Source organism: Molothrus aeneus, unplaced genomic scaffold, assembly GCF_037042795.1.
Source record: "Molothrus aeneus isolate 106 unplaced genomic scaffold, BPBGC_Maene_1.0 scaffold_34, whole genome shotgun sequence".
Lineage (NCBI taxonomy): Eukaryota > Metazoa > Chordata > Aves > Passeriformes > Icteridae > Molothrus > Molothrus aeneus.
In genome coordinates, this window is record NW_027099005.1 from 849,929 (window position 1) to 862,917 (window position 12,989).

Here is a 12,989-nt window from a genome sequence, read left to right on the forward strand (position 1 = left end):
GCGGCCAGGCAGAAAGGGACCTGGGGCACTGATGGACAGCAGGCTGGACATGAGGCAGCAGTGTGCCCAGGTGGGCAAGAAGGCCAATGGCTCCTGGCCTGGATCAGGAATGGTGTGGCCAGCAGGAGCAGAGCTGCTGTTCCACCCATGACATGCCCTCAGCTCTGCACACAGACATTGCTGCTGCAGCTCCAGGGAAGGCAGCAAAAGGGGAATTGCCAGGGAAGACATTGCTGGGAGATGGTTTAGGTCACTTAAAATCACTGAGGGCAGAGGTCCTCATGGACACAGTCTGAGGTCACAGCAAAGGTGGAGAAAAACAAATGGAATATGACACAAACAATGCCATTTTTGTAGACAAGATTAAAAGACTAAGACGAAAGAAAGAAAAGAACAAATCAAATACCAAATCCAAGTATTATCAAAGACAAAATTTATTACAAGTGACTTACAGAAACTGGCCAGCAGTTTAATATTTCTGGAACTGTCCAGTCATCAGTCTCCACACTGCAGCCTTGAGCTCCTGGTTCCTCAGGCTGTAGAGGAGGGGGTTCAGGACTGGGGGCACCACCGAATACAGAACTGACAGGGCCAGATCCAGGGATGGGGAGGAGATGGAGGGGGGCTTCAGGTAGGCAAAAAATGCGGTGCTGAGGAAGAGGGAGACCACAGCCAGGTGAGGGAGGCAGGTGGAAAAGGCTTTGTGCCGTCCCTGCTCACAGGGGATCCTCAGCACAGCCCTGAAGGTCTGCACATAGGAGAAAAAAATGAACACAAAACAGCCAAATCCTAAACAGACACCAAGCAATGAAATCCCAATTTTTCTGAAGTTGGAGTGTGAGCAGGAGAGCTTGAGGATCTGTGGGATTTCACAGAAGAACTGGCCCAGGGCATTGCCATGGCACAGGGGCAGGGAAAATGCACTGGCTGTGTGCAGCAGAGCAATGGGAAAGGCACTGGCCCAGGCAGCTGCTGCCATGTGGGCACAAGCTCTGCTGCCCAGGAGGATCCCATAGTGCAGGGGTTTGCAGATGGACACGTAGCGGTCGTAGCACATGATGGTCAGGAGGGAAAGCTCTGCTGAAATGAAAAACACAAACAGAAACACCTGAGCAGCACATGCTGAGTAGGAGATGGTGCTGGTGTGCCAGAGGGAATTGTGCATGGCTTTGGGGACAGTGGTGCAGATGGAGCCCAGGTCGCTGAGGGCCAGGTTGAGCAGGAAGAAGAACATGGGCGTGTGCAGGTGGTGGCCGCAGGCTACGGCACTGATGATGAGGCCGTTGCCCAGGAGGGCAGCCAGGGAGATGCCCAGCAAGAGGCAGAAGTGCAGGAGCTGCAGCTGCCGCCTGTCTGCCAATGCCAGCAGCAGGAAGTGCCTGATGGAGCTGCTGTTGGACATTGCTTCACTCTGGGCATGGTGGACTGTTGAAGCAAGACATTGACAAGCTCTTTGGGGTTATTTTAGGAATTGCGTCAAAACTACTTCTCTACCTGTCAGGAAAATTCACTCAACATTTTTATTTTTGAGCTTCGGTTTATGCTCCTGAGTTCCTGCCTCATCTTCAGCATTGTTCTCAGCCTGCACCCCAGGGAAGCCCAGAGGGAAAACAGGGCTCCCTGTGTCCCAGGGCAGTCAGACCTGCTGGTCCCCACACAAGTGCCCTTTGCCCATGACACCTCCCTCTAGCTCTGGGTGATCAAACTTTAAAAATGCTTGAAAAAAAAAGTGGAGTTTCTATAGACTCCTTTTTCACAGTTAGTGTCTCTAAGCCCTTCTCTCTTCCCAGTGCAGCTGGACAGGAATGGATACCAAGGGTTGGTCTGGCTCTCTGCTGCCTGGAGTTGTGCCTGCTGGGAGCTGTTTCTCTCTATCCAAGCCTTGTCCCTGCCAGTGCTGCCAGAGCCCAGCCCAGCCCTGGGGGCTCAGCTCTGCCCCGCAGACCCCTCCCAGCACAGGGCACTGCCCAGGGGCATCTCCCTGGCAGCAGGGCCTTAAGGGCAGGCCAGACAAACAGAGATGCTGCAAGCCAAGGTGCTGCTGCTGCTGTCTGTAGGGAGAGGAGGCTGAGGAGGCACTTTCTGAGGGAGATCTGAGGCCCATCTGCTGATGCCCAGGCTGACAGTGCAGGAGGCTCAGTGACACAGCCAAAGCTGGCAGCTCCTTTCCCTTCCCTTTAGGAGAAAGCTGAGAGCAGCCCTGGCCATGCAGCACCATCTCCAGAGCAGGAGGAATCTGCCCTGATGGGGGTGGCTCCTTGCACCTGGAACTTCTCCCCTGCAGCGTCCATGGGGAGCTGCCCGGCAGGCTGAGAGCTGCCCCTGGCAGGTGGCACATGCCCTGGGCTGGCCAAGAGCCCTGAGGGCTGCAGGAGCTGCTCTGCAGGACAGCCCTGGGCAGCCCTGGCTGCAGCCCCAGCTTCAGCCCCTGCAGCCGTCCCTGGCAGCAGGAGCCGTCCTGCCCTGTCCCTCTGACGGTGCCCAGGGCAGCCCCGCTCTGCAGCACATCCTCCTCCTCCTCCTGCTCCTCCTGTGCCACAGAGAAACTGGGAGAGTCTTCCTGACACATCCCCCAGGCTCTGGGGTCTGCTGGCTTCAGGAGATCCCTCCAGGAGCACAGGGGACATTGCCCTGCACCCACACACTCACCATGCACAGGGCTGTGAAGATCTTTCCCCAGGTGAAGTCTCAGCTCAATGTCTTCCCAATCCTGATTACCTTCAGCCTGTCTCTGCCTGGCTCCTGTCCCCTCAGTGCCTGCAGGCAGAGCCCTCAGCCCTGCTGGGCTGGGAGAGGAGCTGGCCCTGGGAAGAGCTGTTCCTTTAAAGCTCAGCAGCACAGAAACAGCACAAGGACTTTAATGAGCCTCTTGGGGATTTGGTGTTGTTTACATCAGACTCAGTCCCTGAGAGAGTGATCAAAAAACTTCTCAAGAACTCAAACTTAAATTAAAACTCTGAAATTTCTTGAAGTTTTAATGGGTTCCACTGAGGGACAGAACTGAGCAAGTGTCCCCAGGTTCCAGTTAGAGCAGAACACTGGTGGCAGTGATGACAGCTGGGGACAAAGAAGGCCAAGGTGTCTCTGGTGCTGAGCAAAGCTGGATGTGTTTGAGGAATGCCAAGGGCCAAGGCCTGAGCCCCAGGGCCTGGCCAGGCAGATCCTGTCCCTCCCTCCTTGCTCAGGGCCCTTGCCGGGATGGGCACTGGCATGTGGGGATGTGCAATGCCAAGGGCAGGAGCATGGGGCGGCCCCTGCCAGGCTGCTGAGCAGGGACAAGGAGGCCATGAGGCCCCAGGCCTGCAAGGGTCACTTGTCTCCTGCTCCTGCCTCAGTGCTTTCCTTTTTATGGAAAAGAACCATCCCTCCTTCCCAGGCACCCTTGGTGGGAAAACAGGACTCCCATACAACTCACCAATATGATTAAGCTGAAGCCATTGATTGTTTACATTATGCACTTATTTATGCATTCTAACTCTACTGCATACACTGATCACGCATCTCTTCATTGGCGCCTCTCTCTTGTCCTTGTGTTCTGCACTCACTTCTCTGGGTATGTGATTGGTTACAGTCCAGGTGGTTCACAGCCCTCTGTTATCTAGTTCTTGTGCTCTTGGTATTCTGTTTCTCAGCATTTTCTTTCTTCATTTAGCACAGTTTACCTCTTAGTAACCTTGGTGAATTCCAGAGGGCTCTGATAAGAATAACTACAAGCAATATGGCTGGTGCACAGTGTGGCCTAAGTTGTTCAGATACATTGCTACAACTCCCCCTTCTTCTTCCTGTACCAGCCAAACCCTTTTCACTGTATTTTCTACCAAGTGGGTCACCAATATCACTATGCATGGAATAGCTCAAAGCAATATAATAATAACTACTAGTAATAACAAAGCTCCCTTTAAGGTATCCTTCAATCATCCAGTTATTCCCCATCCCTCAAACCATTCATCCACGCCCCAATCATTCAGAGTCAATTTCTTCATGTTGTCTTGAAGTTGTTTGAGTTTCCTGTGAATGGATGTAGACTGGCCAGAGAGATTCATACAACACATTCCTTCAAAATCCTCACACCTGTGCCCATGTGCTAACTGCAAAAAATCTATAGCAGCTCTATTTTGCAGTGTGCCATGTCTAATACCATCTACATCAGTGAGCATTTGATTCAAAATAGCTGAACTTGTGTTCAGTGTGGGAATCCACAAAATCAGAGGATTTTTGGGGAAGCTGCAAAAGGCAGGCCTCAGAGACAGCAGGACTGTGATTAGAGCTAAGCAGTAGCCATGAGATTGGTCAGCAGAAAAATTATTTAAAAAGTAGAAAAGCACGGACAAATAGAACAATGGTCTGTGTATTAACGCTTGTCTAGAAAAAGTCTCTAAGCTACAGAAAAGTTTTTCTATCAAGATATTAGGAAATTTGAAGCTTAATAATGGAGCTCTGTGCATTGTGTTTTAAGGCTTCCAAGCAGGTATTGTATCCAAAATAGGCAAGCATTGTTTTAACCAAAGGTACCTGTGCTTATTGTGGTTGGATAGAACTACTGTCAATATGCTTTTGCTTTGTGGGATTGGTAAAAAAACTTTTAAAGTAAGTTGTAACATTGAGTTCTTTGTCTGCTGCCGAGGACACGAGCTGCTGGCATCTTCCCATTCTCATAACCATGTAATGAGACTGATGCTGGAAAATAAAACAGCTCAAGGCACGTTCCTCAGCAGCCCTGTCCCGTTTGTGATTTGTACATAGCCCCTGGCTCTCTCTATACATAAAGACAGACTGTGCAAAGTACTTTATGCTATGAATTTCATGAATTGCTCACAAAAAGGACCAAACCCCTCCGTCTTAAGGCACTTTCATAACAACATGTACACACACCTCAAAGAAAGACCTCCAGTACTTGACCAGAATCATGAATCTAAAATTATTGAAGGGCCTTACTCTCTCATTATGTGCGGGAGAGGATATGCTTGTGTTTCTACAGATACAGGACCCCGGTGGATTCCCAGAAGATTTATCAGTAGACCACAGATCTGACGATGACCCCTCGAATGAACACAAAGTCAGATCCCCTTCCCACCATGCCACAGAAGCAGCTTTCTCTTGGAGATGAAGCAAAAAGAAATTCATATATCCAAACATTGTGGCAAGGACACTCATCACACGTAGATACATCCCACCGATAACATCCATGTCAATCTCAAATGCAGACACACCCCTGCCTTTTCCACCATCCCTCTACCAGTGACCTTTTATCCCTACCCCCTCCCTCTTTCCCCTCTTGAAACTGCTCCTTTTTCCCTCCCTCAAACTTCCCTTAAAAAAGAGAAGGGCGTGATTGGGAGGAGTTGGTAAGAACTATAGGAGGAAACTTAAAAATATTTAAGAATGTCTTAAAATAAGTCCACTAATGTGTGTTTTTATCATACACAGGTAAAAACTACCCAGTGGGAAAGAAGAAGTATGATTCTTTCTGTGACACCCTCCAGGGCACCCCACAGCAGTACCAGTGCCATCGTTGTCATCGTCTTTATCAGCGCCCTCATCTGTATCCAAGTGACCACCGGCTGGATCGTCCCTCAGCCAAAACAAAACATCTGGGTCACTTTGGCAAAGTCATTAAAGCAAGACAATCTTTGCATGGCCATTGGAAGCGTAGACGGTCCACTCTTAACATGCCTGGTGGGAGTCCCCCTGTCACCAAACGACTGCCCGTATGTAGGTAAGAAACCCAACCCCATGGACACCTGGGACGAGTGGATGAAGATCCTGCCACACCATGTCTCCACAGGACTTGCTTTTCCAGGCCCAGGATGGTGTTCTGGGCAGTGGTGTGAGGCACAGGGTCGGTCTCCAGCCATCCCGTGGCGGCTTCCACCATGGTCAGAACGTAGCGCTTGCCCTGGCGTGTCTGGGGCAGTGGGATGGAGTCAATCTGCCAGGCCTCCCCATACTTGTACTTGGACCACCGCCCACCGTACCACAGGGGCTTCACCTGCTGGGCCTGCTTGATGGCAGCAGACGTCTCACCGTCATGGATAACCTGAGAAATACTGTCCATGGTTAGATCCACCCCTCGGTCTCGTGCCCACTTACAGGTGGCATCTCTGCCCTGATGACCTGAGGCATCATGGGCCCATTGAGCTGGGAACAACTGCCCCGTATGTTGCCAATCTAAGTCTATCTTTGGCACCTCTATCTTTGCAGCCTGACCTACCTGCTCGTTGTTTTAGTGTTCCTCACTAGCCTGACTCTTGGGGACATGGGCATCTCCGTGGCAGACTTTCACAGGTAGCTCTTCTACCTGAGTGGCAATGTCTTTCCATTCATCAGCAGCCCAGATTGATTTTCCTCTATGCTGCCAGTTGGACTTTTTCCACCTTTCCAGCCAACCTCACAGATCACTGGCTATCATCCATGAATCAATATAAAAGGTATCGTTTTGGCCCCTTCTCTCTTTCAGCAATGTCCAAAGCCATCTGAATGGTTTCGAGTTCAGTAAATTGACTTGATCCACCTTCTCCTTTGGTAGCTTGTGCAATCTGTCGTGTGGGGCTCCATACAGCTGCTTTCCATTTCCAGTTCATCCCTACAATGCGACAGGAACCGTCAGTGAAAAGAGCGTAGCGTGTTTCCTCTGCTGGTAGTTGGTTGTACGGTGGAGCTTCCTCAGCCCGTGTCACTTGTACCTGCTCCTCTTTGTCAGTGAGACCAAAGTTTTCACCTTCCAGCCAGTTTGTATTTATCTCCAAAATCCCAAGGTGATTCAGGTTTCCAATACAGGCACGCTGTGTGATCAGAGCAATCCATTTGCCCCATGTGGTGTCAGTGGTGTGGGGGGTACAGAGAACCTTTCTTTTAAACATCCGCCCCAGCACCGGTAGTCGGGGTGCCAGGAGGAGTTGTGCTTCTGTGCCAATCACCTCTGAGGTCCCTTGAACTCCTTCATAGGCAGCCAAGATTTCCTTCTCAGTGGGAGTGTAGTTGGCTTTGGATCCTCTGTAACTTCGGCTCCAGAATCCCAGTGATTGGCCTTGAGTCTCCCCAGGCACCTTCTGCCAAATGCTCCAGGACAAGCCATTGTTCCTGGCTGCAGAGTAGAGCACGTTCTTCACCTCTGCTCCTGTCCTGACAGTTCCAAGGGCTACTGCATGAGCGATGTCCTGCTTGATCTGAGCAAAGGCTGGTTGCTGTTCAGGGCCCCAGTGGAACTCGTTCTTCTTGCAGGGGACCAGGTGGAGAGGGCTCACAATCTGGCTGTACTCAGGAATGTGCATTCTCCAAAAACCTATGGCTAAGAAAGCTTGTGTTTCCTTCTTGCTGGTCGGTGGAGACATTGTTGTGATCTTACTGATGACCTCAGTGGGAATCTGACGCCATCCATCTTGCCACTTCACTCCCAGAAGCTGGATCTCTCGGGCAGGTCCTTTGACTTTGCTCTTCTTGATGGTGAAGCCAGCTTCCAGCAGAATCTGGATGATCCTGTCTCCTTTCTCAAACACTTCCATTGCCGTGTTCCCCCACACAATGATGTCCTCAATGTACTGCAGGTGTTCTGGAGCCTCACCCTTTTCCAGCGCAGCCTGGATCAGTCCATGGCAGATGGTGGGGCTGTGCTTCCACCCCTGGGGCAGTCGGTTCCAGGTGTACTGCACTCCCCTCCAGGTGAAAGCAAACTGAGGCCTGCATTCTGCTGCCAGAGGAATGGAGAAAAACATGTTAGCAATGTCTATAGTGGCAAAGCACTTTGCTGCCTTGGACTCCAGCTCGTACTGGAGCTCCAGCATGTCCGGTACAGCTGTGCTCAGTGGTGGAGTCACTTCATTCAAGCCACGATAGTCCACAGTCAATCTCCATTCTCTGTCAGATTGTGCACAGGCCAGATGGGGCTGTTGAAGGGTGAGTGGGATTTGCTGAGCACCCCTTGGCTCTCCAGCTCACGGATCATTCTGTGGATGGGGATCATGGCATCTCAATTCGTTGCTATTTCACCTTGACTTGGCATTTTCCTATCTTTAAGCCTCTTCCCTCCATGGAGCCCTAGCAGGCTCGGAGCCTGCTACAGATCACGGCATCTCAATTTGTTCAACACTGCCAGTGGTGCACTGTCGAGGTGACAATTGGTACTCATTGCTCTTCCACCCTCACGAGTCCTACTGCAGATGAGTTTTCTGATAGTTGTTGCCTTCTTGTGAAGGCCGCGGTGACCTGGTTTCGGAGTCCAGCACGGCGATCCCCTCCTTGGGATCCCTCGGGGCCAATAACGGACGCTGACACCAATGTGGTGGACGGTTAAAGGCCTTTATTGAGGGGTCTCGAGGGTATTTATGGACTAAGGGGCTTCTCTACGTCAGACAGGGGTTTGGCTATACTTTCTAGGGTTAGTATGGAGTGGAAAGTTACTGGCATGCATAGGTTAGGGGGGCTACACGTCTGGCTACATTCCAAGGGTGATCCTTATCTATGGGGAGAGGGGTAGAAGGATTCCTGTAATTTTCCGTCACAGCCCGAAATCTTCCGAACACCTGTCCCTATGCCTACTACACTTCCCCCCCCTCTTTCACAAATGAACGAGGTAGTCTTATACATAGGTACTGAAATGAGGTAGGAGGTTGAGATCTGACTAGGGAAAAGGGTCTTGGGAAACCTGAGTAAGTTTCTGCCAGGCAAGTCTCTCGTGACTGGCAGTGTTCCCTGTTGAGTTCACAGTAATTGTTGCTGTCCCACGAACAGGATGTTAGTCCATTCTAGGCGGGCCTGAACGAATGAGACTAGCTTGTTCAGCAGGCATGGCCCGAAGGTAATAGCTAAAAGCAGCATTGCCAATGGACCTATTAGGGTAGAAATTAGGGTGGTTAACCATGGTGATTGATTGAACCAGGATTCGAACCAGCCCTGTTGGGCTTCCCTGTCTTTCTGTCTCTGAGCCAGTCTGTTTCGGAGTTCTGCCATGGAGTCTCTAACGACTCCTGTGTGGTCAGCGTAGAAACAACATTCTTCTTTCAAGGCAGCACATAGGCCCCCTTGCTGCATGAACAGGAGATCCAGTCCTCGCCTGTTCTGCAGGACCACTTCTGAGAGCGAGGAGACTGACTTTTCTAGAAAGGAAATGGATTTCTCGATCCTCTGCAGGTCCTCATCGATGGTCATCTGCAGCTGAGACAGTCCTTGGTGTTGAGTTGCTAGGGCTGAGACACCTGTTGCCGTTCCAGCCGCTCCTAGGCCGAGCAGCATTGCGATAGTTATACCTGTTAGTATTTCTCTCTTGTGGAGCCGGCTGTTTTCCTCGAAAAGGTGGTACACCTCCTCGTCTGAGTGGTACAGGATCCTAGGGATGATCAGAACTTGAACACAAAAGTCGTTAGAGTTATCGAATTTGGCAAGAGACACGCAGGGACTCACTCCAGATCTCTGGCAAACCCACATTCCAGATGCGGATGGGACTACCCACTTATTATTCCTCCTGTCAGGCTCAACTACTTCGGTGCAGACGTCACCTTTCCGCTTAGCTAGGGTTGCATTGCCAAAGCATCTGCCCTGACCTGTGACTTGACTCAGGGTAATTCCTTTGCGGGGTGTGTCCCATCTGCACTGGCGAGGGGCATCGGCTGTGGAATAGCTGAAGGGGGTATCTAAAGCGATTCCTTCGTAAAAGGGGGGTTTAACATCGTAACAAAGCCAGCAGGAGTCGGTTAGGTTAGGGTTAGATTCATTCAGGGATAGAAAGGTAGCTTCTAACACGCGAAGGATTGGGTCCGGGTCTGACCTGGCTGAGCGGCCTATCTGGAAGGCTTCCTCATCGCCAGTCGGGACCTCGGTGACCCTTGTGGGCAAGGGTTTGGGGTAGGTCATGTTTCTCCCTTTCTGTGTGCTTTTGATCACTTTGTTGGGTCCAACTGCTCTGGGTGCTGACGGTTGGAGTCTGATAATTCGCACATTCACCCATTTTCCTGACCCTTGAAGGACTACTGTCCACGTTTTGCCTACGGCTCAGCTAGGGTGATTTGGCTGCAAGACTGTCATGTTATAGTGAGTGCATTTCCGGAATTTGGGGACTTTATGGTGGTTTCGATAGAAACTTCCCTGAAGGAAGACGGGTGTTTTGCACCCTGCGGGTGCCCAGGTGAACTGTAGGAATCTGTCGGGCTCTTGTGGGTCCCACCCAGGTCTTGATGGCCTGGCGTCTGTAACTATCGTTTCGCAGCCCCAGTGCCCACAGTATCCCCACCCTGGGCGATTGCAATAACTTTTTCCTGGGTTTGATGCTGGGCACCAGTAAGTTAGGTACATGTGTGTGGCGTGTGAAGAATGGGGGTCTACCTTTGGCTGTTCCGGAAACAGGCTGGTGATGCTAAGCACAAAGGACGGGGCGTTTGGCGTGATGATGTCTCTGAGCATCTTGTCACCATCAAGATGCTGCATGACCCACCTGAAGGGCTGGTGAGGGTAGTGGTCTGGGCTGGCTTGTCCTCTGGCAACAAGCCCCAATAGCATAATCACACAGAAACACCGTTGTAGCTTGGGTCTCGCCCGTGTGGGTCTCTCGGGTGCTGTCCGGCGGCTTGGTGGACTGTCACTTTCCTCTGGGAGGGGAACATATGCATCCCGGAGACGACCCATAAGCATGTCCTGTAAATCTTGTCCCGCCCAGTGTGAAGGTCGGGCTTGATTGACCTAAGCGGACACCACCTAATTTCGCCGTCCTTTTTGACAGCTGCGTACCCTCGTCCCGTGAGCATCAACCTCCAGCCCTGTTCCCATTCGCCTAGCTCATTTCTAATTGCAACCTGTGGGCCTTCCTCTAGCGCCTTGGTGGCCCAGTGTTTCTGGATGGGGCTGTTTGTTTCATCCCCCCTAGGGAATTGATTCAGTGCTAGCAAGGCGGTTGCTAGTATGTGTGCCTGATCTCCTGGGGGAATAGAATTGGCAAAACCCTCTGCTTTTGCCAACACCTCCAGCCTGGTTTTCAGGGTTTGATTCGCCCGCTCGACTATGGCCTGCCCGGTACTGTTGTACGGGATACCCTGTACTAATGTGATGCCCCATTTCGAGGCGAATTCTTGTACTGGTTTGGAGGTGAAATTGGAACCGTTGTCAGTTTTGATCTGTTTGGGGATGCCAAGCCATGCCATGGCCGTCAGCCAGTGCTGAATTGTGGCTTTAGAGTTAGTTTTGGGGTGCTGTGTGGCCACGATCATTCCGCTGAAAGTGTCCACCGTCACGGCAAGCCACGCTCGGGGCTTCAGCAGTTGACACAAGGTGAAGTCTGACTGCCAGATTTGTGAAGGCTTGAGACCTCTCGGGTTGACTCCACTGGTCCACAGGGGTGATTTCTGGCAGTAAGGACAGGTCGCCACCACATGTCTTGCGTCTGCTGTAGAAATCCCACACCTCTTCGCCAGGGCCTTGGCCCCGATATGGAGTGATTCATGCAGCTGACGAGCTTCCTGCAACGTCCATACGCCTTTTGCTGCGGCGTCCGCCTTGTCGTTGCCTATCTGGAAGTAACCTTTGATTGGGTCGTGGCTGTTGGCGTGAATGATGGACACGGTGCCCTGTCGTGAGGAGAGCGCTTCTTCCAGCATTAGGGCTGCTGTAGATGTTGACACACCTGGTCCTGCCATGGCTAGGCAAAGCCTCGCCACGAATATAGAGTCCGTTACTATATTGAGGTGTTCATCTTTGAAAAGTCCGCACGCTAAGACCACTGCTGTCGCTTCCAGTTGCTGCACTGACAGTGTGGGGTCACACACTTTAATGCAATGCCATCGTTCCCCTGCCTGCCACACTGCCGTCGCAGTAGAAGTCGTGGAGGAAGCGTCTGTGAAGACCGTTGGTCCTGGCTGCGGTCGGTCCTTGACCTTTAGTGGTATGTCTATGTCGACGATGCTCAGCAGCCGAGTCCAGGGTGGTTTTGCAGAGTAGGAGATTTCTCCTCCGAAGCCGGTGAGAGCAAGGGCTAGGTGCTCTGAAATTGCGGGTGACTCCACAGACGGTTGCTTGCGAAAGGGAAGGCGTATTCTCGTTGGCTCAGTTCCTAGGTGCCTCAAGGCCAGTTTCCTGCCTTTTCTGATGAGGTTGGCGACGCATTCGATTCCCGGGGAGAATGCACGAGCAGGTCTCCCGAGAACTACCCATTGGATCGGTCGGGATTTTTCGGAAGGTCCTTGTGCTAGTGCTCCCACTCCGCCCTTTGGTGTGAAGTGAACGTATAAGTCCAGGGGCATGGCCGGGTTCCACCTGGCTAGCGTGCTAGTGGACAACTGCTGGTCGATGAAATCGAGGGAGCTCGCCGCTTGTGGTGTCAGTTCCTTGGGTTCCCAGGGGTGTTGTCCCTTCAGGAGGTCATATAAAGGGTCCATGACCTCGGGGGGGATCAGGACGACGTTGCGGACCCACTGCAGCGATCCCACCAGGCGTTGCACATCGTGAAGTGTCTTGATATCCCGGTTGATCTTTACCTTGGGAGGAGTCACGTAGGAACTCGTGATTCCCACTCCTAGGAAGGTCACGCAGGGTCCTCTCTTGACCTTTGCGCTTGCGATCTCGAAGCCGTTGGCCCGGAGGGTTTCTGTGATTGTAGACACCAGGTGGTCCACCTGGCTCGTCGATGGTGCAGCGACTAGGATGTCGTCCATGTATTGGATGATGGTTGCGGCAGGGTAGGAATGTCGGACCGGCATCAGTGCTCTGTCCACGGTGATCTGGCAGATAACAGGACTGTCCACTAGGCCTTGTGGAAGCACCCTCCACTGGAAACGGAGGTTAGGCCGATTACCGTTCGGAAATGCCACGGAAAAGGCAAAGCGTTCTCTGTCGTCCGGATGCAGGGGTATCGAGAAGAAACAGTCTTTGATGTCCAGCACTGCGCACGGCTGTCCTTCAGGGATAGCTGAATTCATGGGTAGCAGTGTCTGGACTGGACCCATGGGTCGAATCGTCTTGTTCACTTCTCTCAGGTCGTGGACGAGACGATAACCCTCTCCGGACCTTTT

General features: G+C 51.9%; 1 protein-coding gene across 1 annotated transcript; it reads right to left on the reverse strand.

Annotated features, from left to right (window-relative positions):
* Positions 1-469: 469 nt before the first annotated feature.
* LOC136570427 (olfactory receptor 14A16-like) lies at positions 470-6,055 on the reverse strand. Its single transcript, XM_066570902.1, has 2 exons — positions 5,773-6,055; positions 470-1,080 (listed from the first exon to the last, which is right to left on the reverse strand). Exons 1-2 carry the CDS (start codon positions 6,053-6,055, stop codon positions 470-472), a joined length of 894 nt encoding a protein of 297 aa, XP_066426999.1.
* Positions 6,056-12,989: the final 6,934 nt, after the last annotated feature.

What these genes read in the sequence shown, in the direction of transcription:
- LOC136570427 (XM_066570902.1), bottom strand. Translation starts at nt 6,055, where the DNA reads ATGGACAGTATTTCTCAGGTTATCCATGACGGTGAGACGTCTGCTGCC. An exon ending in GCAAGTCCTGTGGAGACATG is followed by an intron (nt 1,081 to 5,772) that starts GTGTGGCAGGAT and finishes TTTTCATTTCAG; the next exon opens with CAGAGCTTTCCCTCCTGACC.